The sequence below is a fragment of the Uloborus diversus genome, chromosome 9, assembly GCF_026930045.1.
Source record: "Uloborus diversus isolate 005 chromosome 9, Udiv.v.3.1, whole genome shotgun sequence".
NCBI lineage: Eukaryota > Metazoa > Arthropoda > Arachnida > Araneae > Uloboridae > Uloborus > Uloborus diversus.
This window is the reverse complement of record NC_072739.1, coordinates 33,855,315-33,882,849: the sequence shown is the minus strand read 5'-3', so window position 1 is coordinate 33,882,849 and position 27,535 is coordinate 33,855,315. Positions and strand designations below refer to the sequence as shown.

At 35.3% G+C, this 27,535-nt stretch overlaps 1 protein-coding gene across 1 annotated transcript in view; it reads right to left on the bottom strand.

The window, feature by feature from the left end:
• Window positions 1-27,535, bottom strand: part of LOC129230148 (nidogen-2-like) — a 42,796-nt gene that overhangs the window by 15,097 nt on the left and 164 nt on the right. Inside the window, exons 2-7 of the mRNA XM_054864550.1 lie at window positions 23,757-23,893; window positions 21,369-21,510; window positions 13,765-13,973; window positions 12,344-12,603; window positions 11,109-11,342; window positions 964-1,164 (exon numbers count right to left, since the gene is read on the bottom strand). Coding sequence (XP_054720525.1) covers window positions 964-1,164; window positions 11,109-11,342; window positions 12,344-12,603; window positions 13,765-13,973; window positions 21,369-21,510; window positions 23,757-23,893 — 1,183 coding nt within the window. The remainder of the gene's footprint in view (window positions 1-963; window positions 1,165-11,108; window positions 11,343-12,343; window positions 12,604-13,764; window positions 13,974-21,368; window positions 21,511-23,756; window positions 23,894-27,535) is intronic.

The following is a 27,535-nucleotide window of genomic DNA, read 5'->3' as shown; positions in this document are numbered from 1 at the left end:
CTGAGTGTATGGCGACAACATTTCTTTGATAGCAGATTTATTAGTCATGCATTTCCTACTGTATATCCACCGTGGTCGCCTATCTTTCACCTAGTGACGTTCCGCATTGGGGATTTCTTAATGGTGTGTTTCTACGACATGTTCCAGATGTCTCAACTTTGAAAACTCGAATAACATTGCAGGTAGGGGAAATTAATCTCCCTCCCCCCGGATGCGTGGAAAATATTGTGCATTGTATGCAGTACATGGAAAGTACCTCGATGTTGGTCATATTGAAACTTATTTGTTAGTAAAAATCATATTTTGGGAATAAAATTGATGCATATTTTGGCAGCTAGCATTTAATCAATATTCACAATAATACACCTTTTCAAGGCTAAAATTTCCCCTGGTGACGATTTTTTGTACTATTTTTTTTATTTCAGAATTAATATGTATGATTAAATCCTATACCCGCTTTGCCCAAAGGCACGTTTTTTTATTTCAATAATTATAACCTTAAATTTTGAAAAGGAACAAACGAAATGACCATCGTAGTTTGTAGTTGGATGGTGTCAGAATAAAGTAATATTATTGACAATCAAAAAAATAGGTTGGTCTTCGACTAATCGCAAGTTACAAAGCTTCATTTTTTTAAAATTTCAAGCCTGGTTGCGTCATGCGGCTTCACTGCTGCTTTTCTGGTACTGATAATAACTCGGGGGTGTTCGGGTAAACACGACATACGTATTCATCGCCACTAACACACCCTAGGGGGAGGGGGATTCGAAGGCCTGTCCGCTTTAGGCCATCTTCCCCTACATTATTTCTCAAGTAAGGGATTATTTTAAAGGTTTTTTTTTTCCACTGCTATCGACGTATTCTGATGACTTGCTGTGTGTTTCTTGTAACTACATCTGAGCATAATTTGGCATAATAATCTGGCTTAAGATTTAAAAAACAACTGTATCAAAAATTCCTCACCTTCAGAAATTCGGGTATATTCCTCCTCATAATCTGGAATTTCAATCTTGGAGCCATCTGGTATCGATGGCAGCGTTCCTCTGATTTTCACTTGAACTCTCATGTAATTGAAGACATCGGGGCCGAGGAAGGACTCCTCGATGAACACGTGATGTCCAGATTGAGGGAAGTCCACTTCAACAGTACGGTTAAAAGCGCCACCTAAAAAAAAAGTTTGACATTAAACGAATAACGATGTTGTGATTTCACAAAAAAAAAGCATAAAATAAAAATGTGTATAGTTTAAAAAAAAAAAAAAGGTTTTAGAGGAAGATGGAAAGAACGAGTATAAGTTACTCCACCACCAAAAGCCCCCGTGTCCGTTTACCTTGTCGTGGTGGGGGGGCTTGCGGTGTGGTGAGTTCGGGGCGAGCTCTTGGGAGGAGTCGTGAACCCCCAGTTGCTCAAACAGAATATCGGCGGGAGGGGATTTTTCTCCCTTCCTTCCCTCATCACACTTACCAAATGCGGACGAAAACCCCTAAGCCAAGGCGTGTCAACCGTGCCGATGGCTGCGTGGTACCGGGGGTAGTCGGTGCCTCAAACGGGAGACTTCAGGGATAGCAGGCGAACCCTGTCGTACGCAGCCTTACCTCTGTGTGGGGGGCTACACAGGGGTTAGACCCCATATTTTCCCCCTAGTTCTCTGGTTCGTTTATGGATGAAAACTCAAAGAACACTTCTCCCCCTTGTGGGGAGCGTCAGAATGAATCGTATACCTCCGCAAAATTTTTCGTTATCAAAAGAAATGAAAACCTTACATTTACTGCTGTATCTCCTTTTCTAATCAACAAAGCTCTTGTAAATCTAATCGGCGAATTTAAATCAGTAAAAAAAACACGAACAGGCGAGCTTTTGGTCGAAATAAAAGATAATAAACAAGTTCAACTCATACTAGCTATTAAACAATTAGGTCCTTATCTTTGCACAGTTACAGCCCACTCTACATTAAACTTTTCTCGGGGAGTAATTTCAGAGCCAGACCTTCTATTCACACCAGAGAAGGAAATCCTAGATGAAATGAAGGACCAACACGTAAGTGGAGTGAAAAGGATCACTATTAAACGCAATGGCGTAATGCAGAATACGAAACATGTCATTCTGACCTTTAGTACGCCTATCCTCCCTTCACGTGTCAAAGCTGGATATCTCTCATGCCCTGTTAGACCATACATTCCTAACCCGCTACGGTGCTTTAAGTGCCAGCGCTTTGGGCATTCCAAGCTGTCATGCCGTGGCACAGAAACTTGTGCCAGATGTGCTGAGGCCGGCCACGATAGCAATGAATGCTCAAAGGAATTCAAATGTGTCAACTGCAAAGGAGATCACCCGTCCTACTCTAGAAAATGCCCTAAATGGCTCTCCGAAAAAGAAATACAGGTTATCAAAACTACTCAGAACATATCATACCCAGACGCACGAAAAATAGTTCAGTCTCGTACACCTCTATCTGGACTTTCATATGCTGCAGCAGTAAGAAAAGTATTCAATTCCACCGGTACACAAACAGATCCTCAAATCATTACAATAACCAGCACTAAATCAACTAACTCTCCTAAATCAAAAAATAAACAGCTCAATACTCCTAAGCCTCCACAAAAAAATAATAATGAAATTCAAGTACAAAGTACACAAATCCCAAGTACAAGTTACTCAACTAAATTAATTTCGAACAAACCAACTGATCAAAAACAAAAGAAAACTGTAGAAAAAAAGAAATTTATTCAAACGCGCGCAAAAATTGGGGTAGCCTCTAAACAGAGGCCCCCAAAATTTTATAATTTTAAGAAAGAGGACTTTTTACTTTCTAGTAAGAAAGTAAAATTAACTAAGTCCCAAATCGAAAAACTCCAACAACCTCCTCCCCAAGAGGAGGACGAGGATGTCGATTTTGAAGATCTTCCGCCATCCGACGATGAAGGGTGGACGGACCATCCTCTTTCTTGAGTTACTTTTTCTTCTTCTGGCCGTTTCTCCTTCCTTTTCTCTTCATGGCCCTGAGCATTCTTTCTTGGAATTGTCAGAGTTACTCGCATAATGTCACGGACATCAAAGATCTTGTCGAATATCACCAACCGGCCATATTCTGTCTGCAAGAAACATTTCTGTCCCCTGTTGATAGACCGAGGTTGAAAGGTTTTGACATATACCGCAAGGACTGCTTGTCAGGTGACCGTCGTTGTGGAGGAGTGGCATTGCTAATCAACAATGATTATGCATCTAGCCAGCTCAATACCAACACATCCCTGCAAGCAGTAGCTGCGCGCGTTCACCTTCACTCGCTGTTCACAGTTTGCTCTATATATATTCCACCTTCTTACGACTTGAGAAGCGTGGAGTTGCAGACATTGGTTGATCAACTTCCTCCCCCATTTGTCATCTTGGGGGATTTTAATGGCCATAATCCTCTCTGGGGGAGCTCAGACTCTAACAGCAGAGGTCTAATTATTGAAAACTTTATTGAAGACAACGATCTATGTGTTCTTAACGACGGTGAAAATACCTATTTCCACCTTCCTACGCAAACCTACCATGCCATCGATCTTGCAATATCCTCACCTTCCTTTCTGCCACTTTGGGATTTCCAGGTGCAGGGTGGTCTCTACACTAGTGGCCACTTTCCAATCAAAATAACATATACTGGACGCTGCAGCTATCAGCAGCATCAGCAAGGCCGTCTTCGCATTGATCGAGCTGATTGGGCAGCATTTACCCATTTGGCAGAAATAACATCGGAAGACGTGACTGACATTGATATTGATGTAGCGGTAAAGCGAGTAACCGACATCATCTTAAACGCAGCGAACGCTGCTATACCAAGAACCTCTAAAGGCAGGATCAAATATCCTAAGCCATGGTGGAACTCTGCTTGCCAAGAAGCTCAGAAGAAACAAAAAAAAGCATGGAACACATTTCGTCGATACCCGACCACACAAAATCTTGTGACACTTAAACGAGCTCGTGCTGAAGCTCGTAGGATTCGACGGAAAAGCCAGCGGGACTCGTGGCAGGCCTATGTCAGCACAATCACGACGTCCACCCCGTCCAAGACTGTATGGGGTAAAATAAAAAAAATCGCTGGAAACTATAGCATATCTTGTGCTCCAATTCTGGAGAAAAATGGTCAACTTTTATCTGATCACAAAGAGGTAGCTGACTGCCTGGCGACTCACTTGGCTGAAGTCTCCAACGCAAATAATTACTGTTCTAAGTTTTTAGCTATTAAATCTCATAAAGAACGAAGAGTTCTTGATTTTAATTCAAACATTATTCATCAATACAACACAAAATTTACCTTTCATGAACTAAATATTGCTTTACAAAAATCAAGAAACACATCACCTGGCTCTGACGAAATACACAATAGCATGTTAAAAAATCTAAGCAGGTCTTCATTAGAAAATATTCTGCAGCTTTTTAATAGAATTTATTCCGAACATAGATTCCCAAAATGCTGGAGTCAAGCAATAGTTATCCCTATCCTTAAACCAAATAAACAATCTGATAAACCTGAGAGCTATAGACCTATAGCTCTCACTAGTTGCCTATGTAAACTCATGGAACGGATGGTAAACGCCAGACTGATGCACATTCTGGAGTCACACCATCTCATATCCTCATTTCAAAGTGGATTTAGGCGTGGCAGATGCACAATAGACAATCTAATTCTTCTCGAAACATCAGTAAGAGAAGCATTTCTTAAACGAAAACATCTTGTGAGCGTATTTTTCGATATTGAAAAAGCATACGACCGTACCTGGAGGTATGGGATCCTCAAAACCCTGCACGAGTATGGGTTGCGAGGTAATTTACCCATCTTTCTCTCCAATTTTCTGAAACATCGTTCTTTTCGTGTACGCGTCAAGTCTGTTCTGTCGGATACCTTCATTCAAGAAGAAGGAGTACCCCAGGGAAGTGTACTAAGCGTAACTCTATTCATTATAGCAATCAATAGCTTGATTGGCCAATTGCCTCCCGCTGTAAAAGGTACCATGTTCGTGGATGATTTTCAAATTTCTTTCTCATCAACGAGCATGAGTATCGTTGAAAGACAACTTCAAATTGCAATCAATAAAGTAACCCAATGGGCGGAAGAAAATGGCTTCACTTTCTCTGCTCAAAAAACATTCTGTATCCACTTCTGCCGAAAAAGAGGCCTTCACCCTGACCCAAATCTCCTCCTCAATAATCAACCAATAGCTGTAAAAGATCAAGGAAAATTCCTTGGTCTCACACTTGACAATAAACTAAAATTTATACCGCATATACAAGAGTTAAAAAAGAAATGTTCATTAAAATTAAATATCCTTAAAGTCTTAGCGAACACTTCTTGGGGTGCTAATACTGAGTCTCTGCTAAGAATATACAGGGCTTTGATACGCTCAAAACTTGATTACGGATGTCAAATTTATGGTTCCGCTGCTAAAACCTATCTGAAAAGTCTGGATCCAATACATAATCAAGCACTACGCATCTGCACAGGAGCCTTTCGAACTTCGCCTATCAACAGTCTTCATATCCTTGCACACGAACAATCTCTAAACAATAGACGCCTCAAACTTTCTTTAAATTTTTACTTCAAAATAAAACCTTGCACTAATCACCCACTACATCTCCATATTTTTAACCCATGTAATGCTGCTTTATTTCTAAACCGGCCTTCGATGACCCCAACATTTGGGATCCGAATGCGTCGGGTACTCTCAGACCTGCAGCTACCAGATTTTAAAACCGTCAACACAATAAACCTAATTGAACCATGGTGCGAAGTCATACCTTCTATAATTAATGATTTATCAGAATTCCCAAAACAAACTACTGCAGACACAGTTTATCAACAAGTCTTTAATGAGATCAAAAGCAAGTATTCTGGTTACAAACACATTTTTACTGACGGATCAAAAGCAAACAATCACGTCGGCTTTTCAACAATAATTAATGATCAAGTTACGGCAGAAAAACTAAACACATCTTGCTCGGTATTTACTGCAGAAATAAAAGCTATTTTTTCATCGCTACAATCAATAACCCAATCCGTCTACAAAAAGTGGGTGATATTCACTGACTCCAAGAGTTCAGTGGAAGCCATCACTCACTGCAATAATAATAGCCATCCTATAGTCATCCAGTCATATCTTTTATACAAAAACCTTATGCAAAATAATTTTGAAATTACCTTTTGTTGGGTCCCTGGTCATGTGGGTATTGCAGGCAATGAGGCAGCCGATTCAGCTGCCAGAGCTGCAAGTATCCTGGTCGATAATAGTGTCCCTTTCGATGATATCAAAAACGCCATCGTTGTAAGCCTCAACACGTATTGGCAGGGGACGTGGAATTCAGAAATCGAAAATAAATTACATTCAATCCAGCCCTCCACTAGAGGTTTCGGATCATTAAATATCACCAGGAGAGAACAAGTCTTATTAGCTCGACTTCGCATTGGACATACCAGATTCACCCACAAATATCTCTTATGTCATGAACCAGTTCCAACATGCATTACATGTGATGTAAATCAGACAGTGTTGCACATTTTATGCAACTGCCCAAATTTTAATCGAATTCGTTATAAATATTTTAATAATTTTAACCCATCTTTGAAGGAGTTGCTGGGGGATCCACCCCATCGCAATTTGTACTCCTTCCTCCAGGAGATTGGATTCTCCTTTTTAATTTAGTGTTTGTCTGGTCATTATGTGATTTCGTCCTTCCTTTGTTTTTCAAGATATTTTTTCGCCCATTTTGTCTTTATTTTCAAATTGTTTAAATGTTTTTATCGGATGCACTTTTTTAATATTGACACTTGAAGTTTTATGCTTTCTCCTTCAAAATATGCTTCTATTTACTATATTCTTTAATAAAAAATAAATAGCACATAATAAAATATCGTTTGGCGCAGTATAGCCCTCAAGGGCTCTTGCGCCATAAAAATCAAACCAACCAACCAACCACCACCAAAAGAATTTCCAGAATCTAAACAGTAAGGTCTTTAAAATCTTTAAAACATCCTTTTTTGCTTTAATTGAAAGAATATGAGGAATTAATCAGTTTAAGATTTACTAGCAAATTAATGAGACATTGTAATTGTTTCAAGGAACACAAGAAAATATACAGTGTGGCTCCCAAAAGTGTTCGTACAGTTTGAAATTTTTTGGAAAACCAAAATAACGCAAAACTGAATTCGAATATGAAGTTCAATATTTTTTCACATCATTCCTATGTCATTCTGAATAAAACCCAGTAGTTTTTTTCAAAATATTGACGAATCTTACTTTTGAAATGAGGAAAAAAACGAAAAGACTGAGAAATAATACGCCACGCAAGTCATCGTACACTCGAATATTTTCGAATAAATTCATGATTAAAATTATCATGTATCGTTTTTTTATTATTATTTTTGCATTGCGTTGAAACTTGAAAGTTATTTGGCTTCAATTTTTTGTTTATTTATTCCCTAATATTTTGCTTATTACTTTAAAATGGATGGCATTCGTAAAAAACAACAAACAGGATTCGAAAATTGACTTTTTTCCTCACAGCAGCCGTAAATTGTTTTAAAATGTCTCTAAACTAGTAAATTTATTCCATTCTATAGTAAAGGGCTTGATAAAACGCTTTAAAGAAAAGAATAGGACCGAAAACAAAGAAAGAAAAGGTCAAACGGCAAAGTTAACAAAGCGGGTTTGGAGATTTATAGTTTAAAAAATTATGAAAAACACACATTTGAGTGTTGTAAAAGTTTCTGCAGACTTTAATGAAAAGTTTTACATTTAATTTTCGCCAAAAATTGTTCGCCAAATTCACTAATTAGCTGGATTAAATGGGGCCTCTTCCCGGGGTGTCGCCACAGTACACTCATCTCAAATTGTAATTGTACTCTTTTGCAATACTGAAGCCCCATTCCGCGGTTTATCTTTTAAAGTTATTAATTGCGTTTGTTTGTTCTGAATGTCTAATGGTATTTTTAAAGCTTTGTCCACCATCTAACAAAGTAGCAGCGATGCCTGAGGATGTAATTACCAATGCATTTTCTATTGCGAGGACAACCTTGCAAGGATTAATCTATTCCTACCTGGTGTACGGTATACCAGATATAAGTTTAAAAAAAAGCTGCTAGTCATTTAATAATCAATAATGTTTACTTGATTTTTTTTGTAGCTGTCTCATTACATTATGCATATATTTATTTTCTGTTCAACAATTTTTTGTTTTGGAATTGACAACACTGACAATTAAAGATTGGGAGATTGGGACGGGCAAATTTTTCCAACCATGGATTCTCGTCGCAAAGGCGAGGTTTTATTTTAGATTTTTAAAAATATTTTTTGTCTTTAATTGATCATTTCAAATACTTATATTATGCTTTTATGTATATATATATATATATATATATATATATATATATATATATATATATATATATATATATATATATATATATATATATATATATTGGAGAACATTTTACTGTGAAGTTTGTTTGAAATTTCATCGTTTTTTATTTGAAATATTTTTTTCAAGGATGTATGTCCGGAATATTGGACGTATCATAACTCTTGATTTGTCACCAACTAACTTAAAATTTTGTCTATAAGATAGTCTTGACCATAACACACTATCTACCGCATAAAACCATTTTTGGTTAAGTATTTCATAATTCCGACTTTGCCAAGAAAGCTCCAAAACCATTACAGCAAATACTGACACCGCTAAGACAGAATAGCAAGCAAGAACCATGCATTTCACTTGCAATTCTCTCAACCCTACAAAATCTAGAGATTTTTTCGCTCTTATTGGGGGCTTAGTCTATCTGGACGGGCCGTATGCGAGTTGAAGCCGATACACTTATTAAATACGCTCAGTTAATCTTTATACTGCTGGCAAAAAATATTTTTTTACAACAATGAGAAGTCTGCATTTGTACAACTTGTTGTAATTCAGGAAACCTTTTTACAAAGATACTTGATAAAAACCTGCAATATCCCGAAACGTTCTATGGAAATAACCAGTAACTTTTCGGATTGTTTTTTTTTTACAAACGATGTTAGAGTAGTATTGATTAATTAACTTACACCGCCATCTATTAGGAATTCATTGAACTAAACAATCCATATACACTTTTGTTGTATAGTTAACATTTAGTTTGCAATAACAAATAATAAAAATTATCGTATCTCTGAAGTTGGGCCAAATTACAGATAGTTGTGACTTTTGATTTAAATCTTTTCAGTAGTTTCGTAGTTTACCCCGAACATACATCGTGACACGAGATTTTTATATACAGGGTGTTCCGTTTTCACCTGCACGACCTTTATTTGCGCAACCGTTAGTCATAGATGTATACTTCCAATTGCAAAAATGTTAAAAATCAGATGCCGAGTTAAGATATTGAAAGTTTGAAGTAAAAATAAAAATAGTCAAAAAAAAAAAAAAAAAACAAAATTTGACTTTTTATACGGGCCCCAGGTCCCCTTGCTTATATTTAGAGAAATTTTCTCCATTGAAAAATCACTCCAACAGTAAAAGTTTGACATCAGTACGACCAATATTCACCGAGTTATGAAACGCAGCGTTTTGTGACTTACACCACTTAACACTCGCCATCAATAACACCTTTTGGGGTAAAATATAGCGGTTAGCGAGGGTTTAAAATTATATGTGTGCATATCACTAGTGTGATTTTTTAAATCGTTCGAGGTTTTGTAGTGTGCTTTTGCGTATCATGACATAACATTTGCATTTATTTTGTAATAGCAATGAAAAATAGAAATACTTATTTTATTTACTTCGAAAACCTGACATTCCTCTGAAAGGGCGATAAGTTCCAATCTCATCTTTTGTATGGTCCCTTAAAAATTTAAAATCAAATATCTCCTTGAATTTTGGTTGTTCAAATGTCAAGTTTTTTGCGTCAGTAATAGTTTTCAATGGAGATTATTTCTTTAAAGATTATTTAGGGGCCTGGGGCCCGTACAAAAAGTTAAATTTTGTATTTTTTGGCTTATTTTAATTTTTACTTCAAACTTTCAATATCTTAATTCTTTGGGATGAATTACTGGCTTCAGACAGTTTGTTGTGTAATTTTAGAGGAATAGAAAAGAAAGCTTCCCACAAACACGATGAAAAATTACTGACATTCATTAAGCTTCAAAGCAAGTTATAAATTACGTCATTTGTTTGTTTTACCTTTTTCATTCGCCATTAGACAGTGACTGCAACGCCCCCTATAGTTTATTGGAGTTGCGAATTGGAAGTATACATCTAGGACTAACGGTTGCGAAAATAAAGGTCTTGCAGCTTAAAACGAAACACCCTGTATAGAGATCAGCCACTTCGACAGACTAATGGTGAAGCGAGTTGCGTACTAAAGCATTTTAAGGTTAAAGGGGAAAGAAATGCATATAAATTATCCGAAGTTTTAAACTTGAAAATTTTCATGTGCTTAGATTGGGCAAAAAAAAAAAAAATCTTGAGCTAATATTTTAATTCAATAGTTTCTATTCTGTAACCTCCTATTAAGTTAAATTTTGCGTGCCAGAACACTTATGAAATCAAAATATGATTTAATTTTTTTTAGATAACGTGGGAATACATGGAAAAAGAAAGAAATTTATAAAGCACGATTTGTTGTTGTCGTTACTACATGCTTATTATATTGATACGAAAATTGAAAGATGTATTTGTCCCATACATCTTTCATTTGTGCCTTACATCTTACATTGACTGAACTGGCGGTGTATTTCATGTATTTCTGCTTTAGCCTTGGCTAATGGGCTGTAATTTATTGAATATACCATGCCTTGCCTTCAATCTTTGAGTTGAACCGAACCATTGCTTCGGTCACTCGTCTGGTCGTGCTAATTATATTAGCTACCAGTTTGTTTGGCACTCTTGGATTCCTTAAGAGGTTTTCCATCTCCAGCTCAGTCACTTTCCTATGCTGGGCTGATGAGTGCTAATAAGCACGAAACTGCAGTCCTCGGTTGGAAATGACTGAGCTGGCGGTGTATTTCATATCTTGCAATATTGATTATACCATTTGAATAAAAATACTTCTCAGCAAAATGGCCTGTTATCGAATGTTGTTAATGAACTCGTTACAGTACCTGTTATAGTGAATCCGTTAGGTGCTCCACTTCGTGAAACAGCAAAAAGCCACCCAACGACCGCTCCTAGAGGGGTGAGTATTTGCAGGTCTGATCCAACTGCCGAGGGAACACGACTTATTGCTGTGTACGTCCGACCATCTTCTGTCACGATGTACGCGTGCAGGTCCGCATCTTGAAGTTGCACATCGTTAATCATGCCGCTCACTTTGCCATTCATTCTCTGAGGAGAATCTGTAATGATATTTATCGAATACTAGAAAATTGACGGTATGACGGATGAAAATTGCTTCTACATTTGAACGAAGCAGTTGCCTGTAAGTTGATTATTTTGGTAGTTGAAATTTTAACCCTAACTCCAGTGGATTAACCCTAAACTACAGTAGATATAGCGTTAGTTGTTGGCCACTTCTTCATTCTACTGAACTTACTGCTTTACCAGTAAAACAGTCAAGTTAACAGTTCGAACTCGGCCTTGTCAAAATAAAGCATTTCGTTGTATGTTAAACCTTTCCAAAAACCATTATAAGAATAAAATTACTTAATTTTTGGTGCTTTAACAGTGAAATGATGCCGTCACGCATGCTATGGCACGAGTTTCATTGTTGCTGACGCAAGAGCGTTACTCGATCAGGGATTTTGGTTATTATATATATCAGGATTATTGTGTTAGATGTAAGGGTTCTTTTTTTCTTTTTTCACAATAGTCAATGCATTTAGAAAGATTCATGGCACTTTTGTGAAGCCGATCCAAGAACCATATATCAAACAAGAAATGTGTGAAAGACCTGAACGTTCGAAAAATTAAATTGAGGCATCCGTAGCTTCTGGTCCTCACTTCGCAACTCAACATTTTCATACTATTTCCTGCAAAAAATTAAGTGAAATACATGCATTTGGCACGCGTGGTTAACGTGTCGGTCAGTGGCCTCTATTTATTTCATGAACTCGGTAAGACATTTCGTCGCGAAACAGTTCAAGTGGTTGGAAAAACAACAAATTTACAGTTTGCTTCGATTTTGGGCTTAAGATGCGAGTAGAAGAAAACTGGCATTACAGCAATAAAAGCATTAAGAATGCTGTCACGGGTGTTCCGCAAAAATGGGATGATAGGATGTTCATAGAATGGCAAAAGTGATTGTTAACCTGTTTTTTAAAACAAGAAGTTTCACTTTGTATGCAAAAGACAAAAAACTTATTAATTTCAGAGAAATACGCTTCATAAAGATTCTTACTTTTCTCGGCACAGTTTCTTCCGTTCCCGAAATAATTGTCTTTACACACGCAGCAAAAACCATCTTTTTCAGGGTGATCGATGCAAGTTGAATGAGGAGAACAAGGAAGAAGTGTATCCGCACATGTAGCAGACTGTCCATCCGGCCTATCTTCGTTATTTGGCGAGGATTCGAGATCTGCAGGCATAACATTGCCCTCTGAACCAAGCGGGCGACCAATGTGGAAAAGCCAAAGGCCTGGCTTCCGAGCATTTGACATTCTAATTGAATCAACAAAACGAATATATAACACTGGTAAACAAAGGTTTTGTTACATGAATCATTTATAGTGTTTCTAGGGTAATTTTTGACGTTTATTTCAAATACCCACTTAGAATTTTCCCATTACCCACAATTTTCGTGTAATTAATTGGTTTTAAGTTATTTATTTTCCCTATATCACGTTATGATAAACTAATAGACTGGTAAACAAAGATTTTGTTACCGACACATTTATGGTTTTTCTAATGTAATTTTTGACGTTGATTTCAAATATTCAATCAGAATTTTCCCTTCACCCACAGTTTTTGTTTGATCATAGGTTTTAAGTGGTTTATTTTTCCCGTGTTTTCCTATATTACATAATGATAAAAATTCATAACTGACAATTAAAATTTTGTCATAAAGACAAGTGGTGTGGAGATAGATAGTCAGGTGTGCTGGTGCTGCAACGGTAGCATGGTAGTCAGTCTTTATGTCATCCCATTTTCGTGATATACGCCACCTGAATAGAATAATTTTCTGTAATTTTAGATTGGAAAGCAAACATAAAGAATTCATAGATTTTACTCTTAGGAAAATGAGTATACTGTAACAGTATTGACTCTGTAATAGATTTGTTTGTATTTTAATATCAAACAGATGAGACTTGGTATTACTTCCTTCAAAACTAGTTTAAAAGCATGATTGAAACACGTTGCCGGTATCACTAGCATATTTAGTCGATTTAGTTCCTTCATGGTGTTGTAATTTTCACAAACAGGAGTGTATCTCTTTCGTTCTAACTAAGATAGAAACAAGATTCAAACGTCATATTGAGCAGAAAAAAACGGAAAATTGCTTTATATAAAAAAAATTTCAAAATTTGACGATTTTTGTGTCCCATACCCCACTAACGCATGAAAGCACCAACTTGCGATAACAGTTACAATTTTTATTTGTACAGATATTTTTATTTCTCTTTTTTTTTCAAAATAGTGATCTATTCTGCTTAATTTAACAGTGGAACAGAGCTGCATTTTGGAAAAAAAAAATATCAAACTATTTCTAGCTTATGCATTAGATGTAGCAGCTTTAGACTCTTGGTGTTACATCCTACACGTGCATAACTGCAGCGCTGTCCGATTCCTCCCGACTCCCCCCTGCAAATGTACAATTTTTACCTGTCAAAGTTTCTTTCTTGTTCGGTTCCAGAACCTCTGAGAGTGTACAATCGTCCATCTCCAGACATGAATCCAGCTTGTGCTCGGGCATCTGGCAGGTCGGGATTTTTGCCTTGCCCTTGAATCCACTGCACACCTCCGGACGGATATAAGAAATATGCATAAGTATCATCTCCATCTGATGCCAAGATTACTTGAAAGGTGTTTTGCTGCAAAAACAGTTCAAAGAAAAAGATTTTGCAATTTTTTTTTCAAACTAACATCTTTCCTATAAATAAAATGATACACCCGGGTTTTCCGATGATCCATTTTTTTGGACAACTTATTTACTGTCGAGCAAAAATTGTTGATTGAACATGAACTATCAAAATAGTTATTAGTGCGTACTACCTCATCTTAAACGCCCATCTGAAAATCATCTTTATGTTGAAGTTAGAAAAACAAGTACGAGGCGTGTTTTTTAAGTAAGGTCCGTTTTGTTTTAGACACCAGTAGTTCGCGCGCATACCACAACGAACACGTGCGTCGTGTGCCAGCATGCCTCCGGAACAACAGTGCTCATTTTCAGCTCTGTAACTAACTTGTACAGTTCTATTCTATGCTTTCATAATGTTTAAGACTATCAACTCGCCCGTCGCATGCGAGGTTCGATCAGCGATACGCTTTTTGTCAGCAAGGAACAAGTCTGCTGCAGAAATTCATCTCATCGACTGATTTGCGAAGTGTAAGGTGATACTGTTATGAGGGAAAGCAAAGTGCGTAAATTGGTAAAAGAATTCAAAGATGGCCGTGACAACGTCCATGATGAGGAGCGCTCTGGTCGCCCTTCCTTGACTACAGACGATTTGATGGCTTCAGTGGAAGCGAAATTCTTCGCAAATCTGTCGATGAATTTCTGCAGCAGACAGGTTCCTTGCTGACAAAAAGCTTATCACTGAGCAAACCTTACATGCGACGGGCAAGTTGATAGTCTTAAACATTATGAAAGCATAGAACATAACCGTACAGGTTAGCTACAGAGCTGAAAATGAGCACAGTTGTTCCCGAGGCATGCCGGTACACGACGCACGTGTTCGTTGCGGTATGCGCGCAAACTACTGGTGTCATAAAAAACGGACGTTACTTAACTCTCTGGCGGTTTGACATACGAGCGGAATTTCACCTGGAAAAGGTCACCTTGGGAACATGGCTATCTGCTCGAAATGGTCAATACTTTTTATCTTGAAATTCCCTCCCCCTTTCGGAAGGAGATAAAAAGCACTTAATCCCTTTTGACCAGGACGTGCTGTCAAAGCTCAACCCCTTTCTTTTCAACGCGTGTCGCAGGGAAGAGTGGAACTCCTCCAGACATGCTGCCAAGGTCCGTCCCGCCCATTTCTCCCCTCAACACGTGTAGCAAACGAGTTGAATTCCTTTCAGCCAGTCGTGTTTTACTAATCACAACTTTCTGTAATATTTATGAAGTAATAATCTAGATTTTAAATCTCTGGAATTGCTATCTCCTACTACTGCTCTAAATTACTATTCACATATTTTATTATTGAATTTAACTACTCATATTCAACATTTATAGAACAATATTTGGAACAAGTTATTTCAATATGAAATAGCTAAATGCATTTAGTTATGATTGTAATGTTTTGCATAACCTGAAATGATACGTAATAATAAAAAGCAATAAAGGAATTCCCTCCCCCCTTCCGCGCAACAGCAATTCGTTGTTTTTCTTTTAACGCTGGGGGAAAAAAGCACTGCAAATTTATACATCTATGCATACTTTTTACATACTATGTTTGTATATGTATATTTTTTTCTTTATTTGTGCATTTTTATGTTTCGAATCTCGCCATATTTGAGACTAAGTGATCGTAATAGCGGTATACCTAGACTTGCCTTCCTTATTTCCGAAATGTTCAACCAGGACCCCCCCCCCACCGTGGGTATTTCAAAAGGTACACACCCCGGCTGGTTTTCAGAGTGTTTTAGAAGGTAGTTTATTCTCAATGCTATGGATAAATTATTACTAATTATCAGCCTAAACCAGGAATAATAAATGATACATGACGCAAGCAGATACATTTAAACAATTTATTTTGTAAACGTTAATCTTTTGAAGTTACTTCAGCAAGAAATGAGGAATTGCATTTTGAACAATATTTACTTGTTTATTGCATTAGCTAGGACTTTTTTAGAAAGTCTTTTTTGTTTTAAATCTTTTTGTAAAATTCCTTACAAGCAAATCCGATAGTAATTTTATAGCTCATAAATTACAAATCTGTACCTCAGAGCTAAACTAACGTAATTCACATACGCTACTTTACAGGAGAGAAAAAAATATGTCATGTGAGTGCAATTTTCGAAAATATGTAAAATATCCGATACTTTCAATCAACGCAAACTAATGTCTTCAAAATAGTAAATGCATCCTCAAATCACTCTTTATTTATTATTATAATGTGCAGACTTAAAATTAAGGTTTCTTTAATTATTCATATCTAATATTCCATTTTACATTTTAGTCAATTTTAATAGAGTTAATATAGCGTTAGCTGTTCTACTCATTTGTCTTCTGTTAGCTACTTTTACACAGTTATATGATTCAGAAAAAAACAATATGCAACAATCAGGGGCACAGTCATAAGACATTTTCTTTTGTTCCAACCATGGTTAACATTTAATTAGGTACTTTTAATATGCATTAAAATTGTTACATTACTAATAATTTTATGAATAAAAAAAATACATTATTTTGTTATATTAATGTGTAATAATACATCATAAAACTATAGTGCATAACTTTTTGGGTATTTTTAATAATAAATGAGCTATATTACTATGATTAATATAATTTTTATACTGAAAATACCGTAGTTGGAAAAATAAATATCGAAAATATCAAAATATCATGATATTTTCAGAACAAATATCGGATATATATCGGCGAACCCTAGCAGTAATAAACAGAAAATTCAAATTTTTGGACTTACGTCAGTCTGGCTACGAGGTACAGAAATGAAAAATTTATTATTTTAAATAATCCTTCACGGTTAATTATTTTTATATTTTTTTGGTCATCTGTAATGAAACTTATATTTTACCGAGACGTGAAGTAAACTGGCCGGGACACTGGATTTTTGAATGAAAATCGGGACTGTCTAGGATCCCGTTTGAAAATCGGAAAACAAATACTAAATCCAACATTCACTGAATTATGGCGTATTTAACAAAGCTATTATTAAAGAAACACTGACAATCACATGGGATCTAGTATGGGGCGCCTCGATGAGAGGCTCAGAAGGACAGTGTAACCTCCCCAAAAAATTCTCATTTGAAAAATGTGGAAACACTATTGCAACATTGAGATTCTTCTTTCAAATTTTAAAAATTGTTTTTAATGATACATAATGTTGCTTCTCATTAGATGTTATGTAAGTATGATATAATGTGCATGCTCATGTTTATCATTTGGAAAAAGTAGAACTTCATTCGAAAATTTGAGAATCCACCTCCCCCCCCCCCTCTCATTTTATTTCGGAGTGCCCCTGCTAGTAGTTAAGACCTAAGTGACCGAACTAGGTATCAAATCAAAGTTATGAAAACACAATTAAAGCAAAAAATAGTAAACAACGAAATACTTTTAAATTATAGTGGTAAAAAAAAAGTCGCAGCAAAAAAGTTGTTAAAATAATTTTACGAATTTTCATCCCCGTAAAAGGTTTATTAATTAGTATGAAGCATGAATTATGATGATTTTTCTATAAAAATCAAGGTTTTATAATTATGTTTGCTTAAGTTGTTCCATGGAATTGAAAGATCATATGACTTGTATCAAGCAATCGCACAGATTAAATAGTGATTTGAGATAAATATCAGGCTTTGGGCAAATTGAGATCAATGAAAATTCTGGATTTGTTGCTTAATAAAGTACAAATAGTTAAGCTCTGCTGAAGTTTTATTTTAATTATAAAACGGTTTAAACCTTTATTTATTTTTCTCTATTTATTATTATTCCTTTTTTTACATAAAAGAATAGTTATAAATTCTCACTTAACCATTTCCCCATTTCCATCTTCCTACAAAATACTGTAGATCTTAAGCAACTCCATAGAAATTTCCTTTACTAAGAGTCAGGTCCCATTCTTCTGAATTTCTTCCCCCTCTCAATGAAAAAAATTCCGAGGCTCTTTATTTTTTATTGAAAAGAAAAAGCTACAAACGATTCAATTTTTGATTTTTTTTTTTTTTTGAAAACTATTCATTTTCATATACTTTTCCATTTTTAATAACAATAAAAAAAATATTATTATTGTTCTTTGCTAACAACTGAAGTTTTTTTTTTTTTGGATAAATGTTAACACAATAGCTGCCTGGTGTTGTGCAAAATTTTTGCTCTTACTATATATTGTTTATTTAGTTTTTTTTTTACTTATACAGAATTGAAATTGTATGCTAAGAGATAAATGTTTGTTTTTCTTTGTGATTAAAATAATTATAAGCTGAAGTATTAGACAGAATCGGTGAATTTAAAATGTTTCTGATATTAATGATTGAAATTTGCGACCAAAACCCAAGGCCAATCAGTTAGAGTAAATAAATTTGAAAAAATATCCCTTTTTTTTATATTTTTTATAATGTGTTTTGAGTACAACATCTGCCTAAATGTGCGTAAAACGCGACGTAAGTGCACATAAAAGTTGAAAATTGATCTTTTACGTGTACTCTTTGGTTTTTTTTACAGCATTGTGATTTTATAATAGTTAAAGTTCCTAAATTATATGCTAGTAGCGAATAAAGCCGTAGCTATAAATTTATTTCCAAAAGGATACTTAGTTTGTTTTCGTTCAATTTGAAATCTCACGGCTTTTATTTATTAATTTATTTGAAATGTAATTGAATGTCATTGTCGTCGATTAAATAATGTTGCATCCATTTACAGCACAATCATTAATTAAATGTAAATTTTAAGCTTAGAAGAAAGAGAAGTGGATATTTCATTCTTGGAATCAAGTTTTGCTTTTAGCAGATGCTTACAATAAATAGCAAGGAGGTTTGCTTAGAAATCTTTGCGTTGATAAGAAGGATGCACTGAACCTTGAAACCCCAACCTGATGAAAGGGTATTGTTTGCATGTGTGAATACAGAAGGTGGGCCCCTGCGCTCCGGGGTGCCGCTCTCAGGAGAGGGGAAAGGAAACGCAGGATTCTACGCCTTGGACCGTTTGACAACGAAAATTTAGTGTCAGAAAAATACGTGTAAAACGCTAGCGACGTGATCTTGCTACGGCATGATAAGACGTGCAAAACCGCCAGTAAGTTAAAAAACACGCCTTGTAATTTCACAAAATTGACTAGAATGGATTGTTTTAAAATTATTATTTTAATCTCAAAATGTTCCATTTTTCTTTTCATTGGAAAAAATTTCAAAATAAACCGTTCAATTTGGGTTACGTAAATCGAAAGAAATTCAAATAGGTAAAACATGTGATACAAGTGTAGCTACATCAATGCAGAGAAAATACTGATTATTCATTGTAATTTTTCTTATCAGTTAAATACCAAAGTTTTTACATCGAGGATATTTGGTTATAGAGTTGTTGTTCTGTTTTCAGCAAAAACGAACGTACGTATGAAGCTTCTAAGTAAAATAGGTTTGATGGAGCAGTAATTTAGTTTTAGAGAACTTGAGGATTTAATAAGCAATTGATAGTTAACTCGACCAAAAAGGACTTTCAAACTAAAAAAAAAACCCGGAAAAACTCTTTATCGTTACTTTTAAAACACATTGAACCACATTTGATAAACTCGAAAACATTATCTAAAATTCCATATTTGCTTCATTGAATCCAAAAGAGAAAAATCAATCTCCATATTGTGGACACTGATTAACCATTACTTTCTGTCTTTTGGTCCTCCTGCACGCAGTTCGTGCACATGTGTGTAGAATATGCAGCTTCTCCCGACCCTCCGATGTCTTAAAAAAGACACGTGAGCTCGAATAAGACCAATCAAGGTCTTGTTGGGCTACAATCTACTTTTCTACTGTTAACAAGTTACAGGAAAAAATGGTAATACACAGTGACATTTTTCTTTTCGAATTCATTATCTACATAAATACGGGTTTCTGGAATAATTAACTTTTTTTTATGCTAGTAAACTGCAGTGAAACATGAAAAAAAAGAAATTTAGGGTAGGGTGGCCCAAAGCGGGTAGGTTAACAAAGAATGCTCAAAATGTGTAATTATTGGATTTTATCGTAACAATTTCGGTTTTATTTCCTATCAGTGTACTTGAACGTCAAAATAAAATGATTTTTCTATTATTTAAAACCCAATATTTATTTATTATTAAACATTACAAACACTTGAAAAGCCCGCTTTGCCCTACCAGGGTCTCAAAGCGGGTAAGCTTAACTAATTGTGATTTGGTACATTTGTAAATCAAATATGAAGTTATGAATGATTAAATTAATTGACTAACTACTTGCCATTATGAAAAAATATATAAAAAAGTTACATTTATCCAATTTAAAGTCAGCACATTTGTTTATAAAACATAAAGAAATAACTGATTAAATTAATAAACTAATTAATTGCCATCCTAAAAAAACTTTTTAGAGTTATACTTATCCTATTGAAATAGAAAATCTAAGCCAGAACATGTGTCAAGAAATTATAAATAAATATATGATTAAATCCTATACCCGCTCTTCCCGACCCGTTTTATCTGAAGGCACGTTTTTTATTTCAATAATTATTACCTTAAATTTAAAAAAGAAACAAACGAAATGACCACTGTAGTTTGTAGGCGGATGGTGTCAGATTAACGTAATATTATTGATATTTAAAAAAATAAACTGGTCATCGACTAATCACAAGTTACATACCTCCAGTTTTTTTTAAATATGATCGTTTTTTTTATATTTTAAATCTGGTTACACAATGCCGCTTTACTGCTGCTTCGCTGTGACTGATTGAAACTTGGGGGTGCTCTGGTAAACACGACATGCATAGACATCGCAGCTTCCACACCATGCGGCGCGGGACCGTATACTAGGAAGGGGGGTCTTAGGGTTCAACCCCCCCCCCCCAAAAAAAAAATCGGTTTGGCATTTAAATGTTCGTTTAAGTTTAAAAATTTCCAAAAAATATTGTTCCAGAACTCAAATGTCTTTCATATGTATAGTAATCGCATAAAACGCTTTCATAATAGATAACGCGAGACTTGAACATTACCACAAATAGTGCAAAGCTCCGCATGAAAGTTTTTAAACCCATCCCGAAAATTTTCTGGTTACGGCTCTGATGCGGCTGCGTACGAGTGCCTACCTGCCTGGGGCGACCCCACCCGCTTTGGGCCACCCTCCCCTAAGGTAAAATAAGATTATGCAATTTTGACGAGACTCTTTTGTAAAAACAGTTGCAACACTTTTGCCTGTTTATAAGAATTAGGTTGTTGACAGTGCTTTATCATCAGTTAAGCTTCATGATGAGAATAAAGTCACAATCTATCGAATTTTTGCTCATAGATAAAAATTTATCGGCGGTTAGTCTTATTGGTCTACATGGCTTTATTTGGCATACCTACCAAAGATGTAGTAGCACTTACTTTATCAGTTCCTCTGTTGTAATGTCCCACTTCTTCCCATGTAACGATGAAAAGACTTCGAGGCTGAAATGATCCTGCATTCGAAAAATGACTTCGAATATCTCTTGTGGCTCGTTCAAGAAGTTCTGATGCCTGAGTTTCTCTGAAATATTTTTATCATCAAGCATTATACTTATGTCTAAATTAACCTGACTGTGTTGCAAAAATGATCTGAAATAATCATGAACATAGTGATGCAATTCCAGAAACAGGACTAAGTTATAGCGACTTTTATTGAAAATATTTGGTATATATGTGTATTTCTTTAAAAGTAAGAATGATTTTACTTCACTTTACAAGGACAAATCAATTCTTTAGAACGTTTGCCATTGACAAAGTTGGGAGAATTCTTGATATGAGCTGTAATCTTAAAATACGAAGTCATTCGGCATCTTGGATACATGGGGTCCTATTTATGCAAAACGAAACAAGTCATAAATTTTCAAGTTTTTCTCTTTTTCCATCATAACGTTATTCAGCTCCTAATAAACTACTTCAGAAAGTATTTTAGAACTATCGTATGCGTCTTCTTTATACTAATAATAAAGCTGAAAGTCGGGATCTCTGTCTCTCTGTTTGGATGTCTGTTACGCGCATAGTGCCTAGACCGTTCGGCCGATTTTCATGAAATTTGGCACAAAATTCGTTCGTGGGATAAGGGTGAGCACCTCGAAGCGATTTTTCGAAAATTCGATTTTTTTCTTTTTCTATTCCAGTTTTAAAAAAACTTATCGAGCTTATTATTATAACATGGACGAGTAAATTATTATAACGTGATTGAGTAAATTATCATAACGTGTGCGAGCAAATTACCATTATATGGGCGATGAACATGGAAAATTGGCGAGAAAGTCATCATCCATTTTATTTGTAAATATACAGGCGAACCAAATGACTTTCAATTTTCTACTACGGGCAAAGCCGTGCGGGTACCGCTAGTAAGAAAACAAAAACCATCAAAATCTGATAAAGAAATAGTAGGTACTATTAATTTTTTAAGCAATGTGTAAACTGTTCACAATACAACACGATGTGCTCACGTGTCGAGAGAGAAGGAAGCTGTTTAAGAACTTAACTGTTCGGTAGAAAAGAATCTTATAAATGCATCACAAATCACTGAAAAAATTTAAAGAGTAAATCCCAGTAACCTATTTTCGTGGTGTTTCTTGTATTGGGTCTCGATCTCGTTGTATCTGAACTCAGAAACGACAAAGCTACAGCGTACCAAATGCAAGAAAGCAGGGGCGGATACAGACTACCATTTTAGGGGGGGAGGGGTCATGCTGAAGAATGACCTCCTCCTCTATGAACGAACCTACGGTTTTGGATACGAACATTCTTTCAAATTGCTCGAATTTCAATAAAAAGCACAGAATCTGCCACGAGCTGTGCAACTAATACGGCATAATTTCATAAGCAGTGAAAAGAAGTAGAACTTGAAATATTTACTTTCAAAAATAATTTTATGAATCGAAAAGACTAGTGAGATCCTTGACATTTTATTCATAAGGTGTCTGAACGCAATTTGAACGAATACTATTGACGAAGGTTTTAGGGGGGTCATGACCCATGACCCTCTCCTTGTATCCATCACTGCAAGAAAGTAATTCTGATGCATACCAAAAAAAGCTGGAGCAAAAAGAGCTATGGCCAAAACGAAGCAAGGAAGCGAATTCTAGACCGAAGAAATAATGCAACGTAGCTATTGCTTGGACTATAATAAGTGAAAACTTATGCTCTAAATAGAAAAGAACATTTAAAAAATAATATGCACACATTCCTTACCAGTCACCTTTCTTTTCCGTGAAAATTTGCCCTCTAAGAGAGCTTTACCCCCCCCCCCCCGGCTTTAAAGGACTTAAGCTTTAAATGGGCCCCACTTACACCTTAGCCATTTTGAAGGGTTTTAGCGTGTCACCATCAGGTGCGCTGAATAGCAAAACTGCCATGTGTAACACAAAGCAGTTTTACTATATCTAGACCCCACTTTTATGATTGAATTAAGCAATTCTTATTTTTAAAAAAAAGCAGAACTCTTTTGTAGACACCTTACATATTGTAGCCTTCAGACATTTTCTGTCATTACTTTATGGATATTAGTATTCCCTTTCTGGGGGCATATATTTTTTTCAAAATCAAAACTCTGCTTTTAGATTGGTTTTAATTATTTTGCATGAAATAGAACCAGGAAAATTAAATATACCTTTTACATAAAACTTATTCAATTTTTTTGCTGATCGGCAAATATAGTCCGACATTTGAATAAATCTAAATATAAGGACTACTTTGAAAAAGAGGTGAATTTTAATACTTTTTTTAAATAAAAAAATATTTCATCTCAGAATTTACCTGTAATAAACTCTGCCAGATCCTCTCGTGTCCACATCTGAATATAACGGTGCTATTATTGGGTAAGTAAGTGGAAATTGTGCGTTAAAAAAGGATGGAACTTCTGTTAAAAAAGACAAAAACCCATTGTCATTTACCTGAAAAAGAAAACAAATGAGTCAACACCAACAACTAAAAGGTTCAATAGATGAAATATAAATTTTAACAAGCTTAAGTTCATGTAAAGCTAAAGAAGTCAACTCTCCCGTATAGCAGCATCGGTTTTCTAACATCAGATATTTCTCTTCAGATCGACGTTGGTTTAATAATTAGTTCAAGTATACTTGCTTTAACTGCTTTTTACTTTCTTCTATATCTAATATATAGAAGAAAGTATTGGATTCGTGCAAATTTTCGAATTTCGAATTTTGACGGATTCGAACATTTTGAGGTGTGCTGAGTCCATTTCGACTATTTTTGGAAAATGTCTGTCTGTCTGTGTGTGTGTATGTATGTGTGTGTGTATGTATGTGTGTGTGTGTGTGTGTCACGTCTGTGTGTGACCAGTTTTTTGTGGCCGCTCTACAGCAAAAACTACCGCATGAAATCGAACGAAATTTGCTACACATATGTGCCGCTATGTGAACTTGTGCCCATTGGTTTTTGGCGCGAATTCCTCCAAGGGGGGTGGAGCAATAGGACGTTTTTTGAGTTACGAGTGCTTGCTATTCCTCAGGAAGTAACTGGCGGTATCAAACAAAATTTGGTCCATATGTTGCCATTAACAGGAACAGGTGCTGATTCAATTTTGGTGTCAATAACTCAAACGGGGGTTGAGCTATAGAACGTTTTTTGTCGTCAATTGTGACTGCTGTATCTCAAGAAATAATGAACGGAATGAAAGAAAAATTTATCGGCAAGTAGCCCTTAGTGGGTATAAGAGCTGATTTTATTTTGGTGTCAACAGCTAACTAGTATGTTGTGGCCATCACGAAACTTTCTTCTATATTTTTCTTTTTTTTCTGATCCCTCCCCATGCTTGACGAGGAAGCAATATTCCCAACAAAAACAAAATTACACATGCAAAAACTTGACGACCATCCCAATGTCTGAATTATTGCGAAAGCAAAGCAAAGAGCGAAAATTGAAAGTTATTTTAAAAGCCTTGCTTGAATTAATAACAAATATTTTATTTGTTAACAAACATAAGATGGCAACAGTTAAAAATTTTAAATCATTGAGATAATATTTCCGATCATTTCCATACAATTAAAATCACGAGAAATACGCAGACGACAATCTATTACGATTTATCTTTCTTATTGTTGCAATAATAAAGCTATTTTTATTCAAAAAAAAAAAAAAAATCAACACCTCTTGGAGCGATTGGCGTCAAAATTGAACCAAAGCCTGTTTAAATATGGATTTACATATATTCCAAATTTCAACCAGAACGTAGCATTACTTCTTGAGATAGGGCACTCACAATGGAAAAAAAGAACGGGCGATTGCGCTACCCCCTTTTTAGCTGTTGACACCAAAATAAAATCAGCTCTTATACCCACTAAGGGCTACTTGCCGATAAATTTTTCTTTCATTCCGTTCATTATTTCTTGAGATACAGCAGTCACAATTGACGACAAAAAACGTTCTATAGCTCAACCCCCGTTTGAGTTATTGACACCAAAATTGAATCAGCACCTGTTCCTGTTAATGGCAACATATGGACCAAATTTTGTTTGATTCCGCCAGTTACTTCCTGAGAAATAGCAAGCACGTGTAACTCAAAAAACGTCCCATTCCTCCACCCCCCTTGGAGGAATTCGCGCCAAAAACCAATGGGCACAAGTTCACATAGGGGCACATATGTGTACCAAATTTCGTTAGATTTCATGCGGTAGTTTTTGCTGTAGAGCGGCCACAAAAAAACTGGTCACACACAGACGTGACACACATACACACACACACACAAACACACATACAGACAGACATTTCCCAAAAATAGTCGAAATGGACTCAGCACACCTCAAAACGTTCGAATCCGTCAAAATTCGAAAATTTGCACGAATCCAATACTTTCTTCTATATATGAGATATAGAAGAAAGTAAAAAGGGGGAAGCGCAATAACCCGTTCTTTTTTTCCATTGTGAGTGCCCTATCTCAAGAAGTAATGCTACTTTCTGGTTGAAATTTGGAATATATGTGAATCCATATGTAAACAGGCTTTGGTTCAATTTTGACGCCAATCGCTCCAAGAGGTGTTGATTTTTTTTTTTTTTTTTGAATAAAAATAGCTTTATTAATGCAACAATAAGAAAGATAAATCGTAATAGATTGTCGTCTGCGTATTTCTCGTGATTTTAATTGTATGGAAATGATCGGAAATATTATCTCAATGATTTAAAATTTTTAACTGTTGCCATCTTATGTTTGTTAACAAATAAAATATTTGTAATTAATTCAAGCAAGGCTTTTAAAATAACTTTCAATTTTCGCTCTTTGCTTTGCTTTTGCAATAATTCAGACATTGGGATGGTCGTCAAGTTTTTGCATATGTAATTTTGTTTTTTTTTTGGAATATTGCTTCCTCATCAAGCATGGGAATCACATAAAAAAAGAAAAATATAGAAGAAAGTTTCGTGATGGCCACAACATTCTAGTTTAGAAATGCAGGATATATATTTTCTTTAAGCTTCAGAATTTTACAAATAATCTTCGTTTACTTTAGAAATACTGAGGATGAAATTTGGAAAATGTTATGAAAGCAATTTTTTTCCCTAAGTTTTTCTTTATTTTGATTCATGAATCAATTGATTAACCAAAGCTTCATTAAACTCAGTATCTAAAGCCAAAAAAAAAAACCCTAAAATGTTAAGTATTGAACATTTTTAAAAATACTCCTCAACTAATTTTTCAATTAATCCTGTGGAATAATGCATCCATAGCTAAAAAAGTTTACTTTAAAAAAAAAAAAAAGCATCTAAAATATTATATGAAATGCAATCAGTACCATTTTATCCTCAGAATGTCTTTACCATCCATATATTTATAAATTTTGTATATTTATGCAAAATTGTGTAAAAATTTTTATCATTATATGTAACTCATATTAAGGAAGGATGGTAAAACCGGCGCATTTTCTTCTATTTACTCTAAAATTAAATACACTATTCAAGAAACTTGGAAATTTCTACACACGAAATTCCTTTTTTGCGATCAAAGTTACGATAGCTGCTACTAAAGCAGAAAGTTATTTGAGTCGACAGTTGCACCTAGGGGGTCATGCAAGACTGTAAAAACTGTTGGATGTTAATAACGCAAAATAATGGGTAAAACACATTAATGTAAATAAAGAAAAAAAAGAAATTTGATTTCAGATTAGGATACTTGAAGCATTGTAATAATCAGTTATACAGCTGTCTAGGCAGGCCACGAAAGATAGAACTTTTGACCAGAGACAGTGGTTTGATAATGTCATTTTAATTCTTATATTAAGCCTCAACAAAAATAACTATCATTTTGCACTGTTAAATGCCTGTTATCTTCTTTTTCAGAAGGTGACAAATAAATAATAATTAGAAAATGGAAAAGAATTTCTATGATTGCTATGAACGTGGGACAAGAAACTACACTTTTCTAAAGAATTGCTCAGATATTCTTTGTTCTATGCATATATTTCTTTTCGTCGTTATACATACTGATAATGGATTTTTTTTTTTTTTTTTTTTTTGATCCCCCTGCATTTACTCATTTCATTCAGGACAACCAGAATAGTCTCTTAATTTTTTGTTAATCTTTC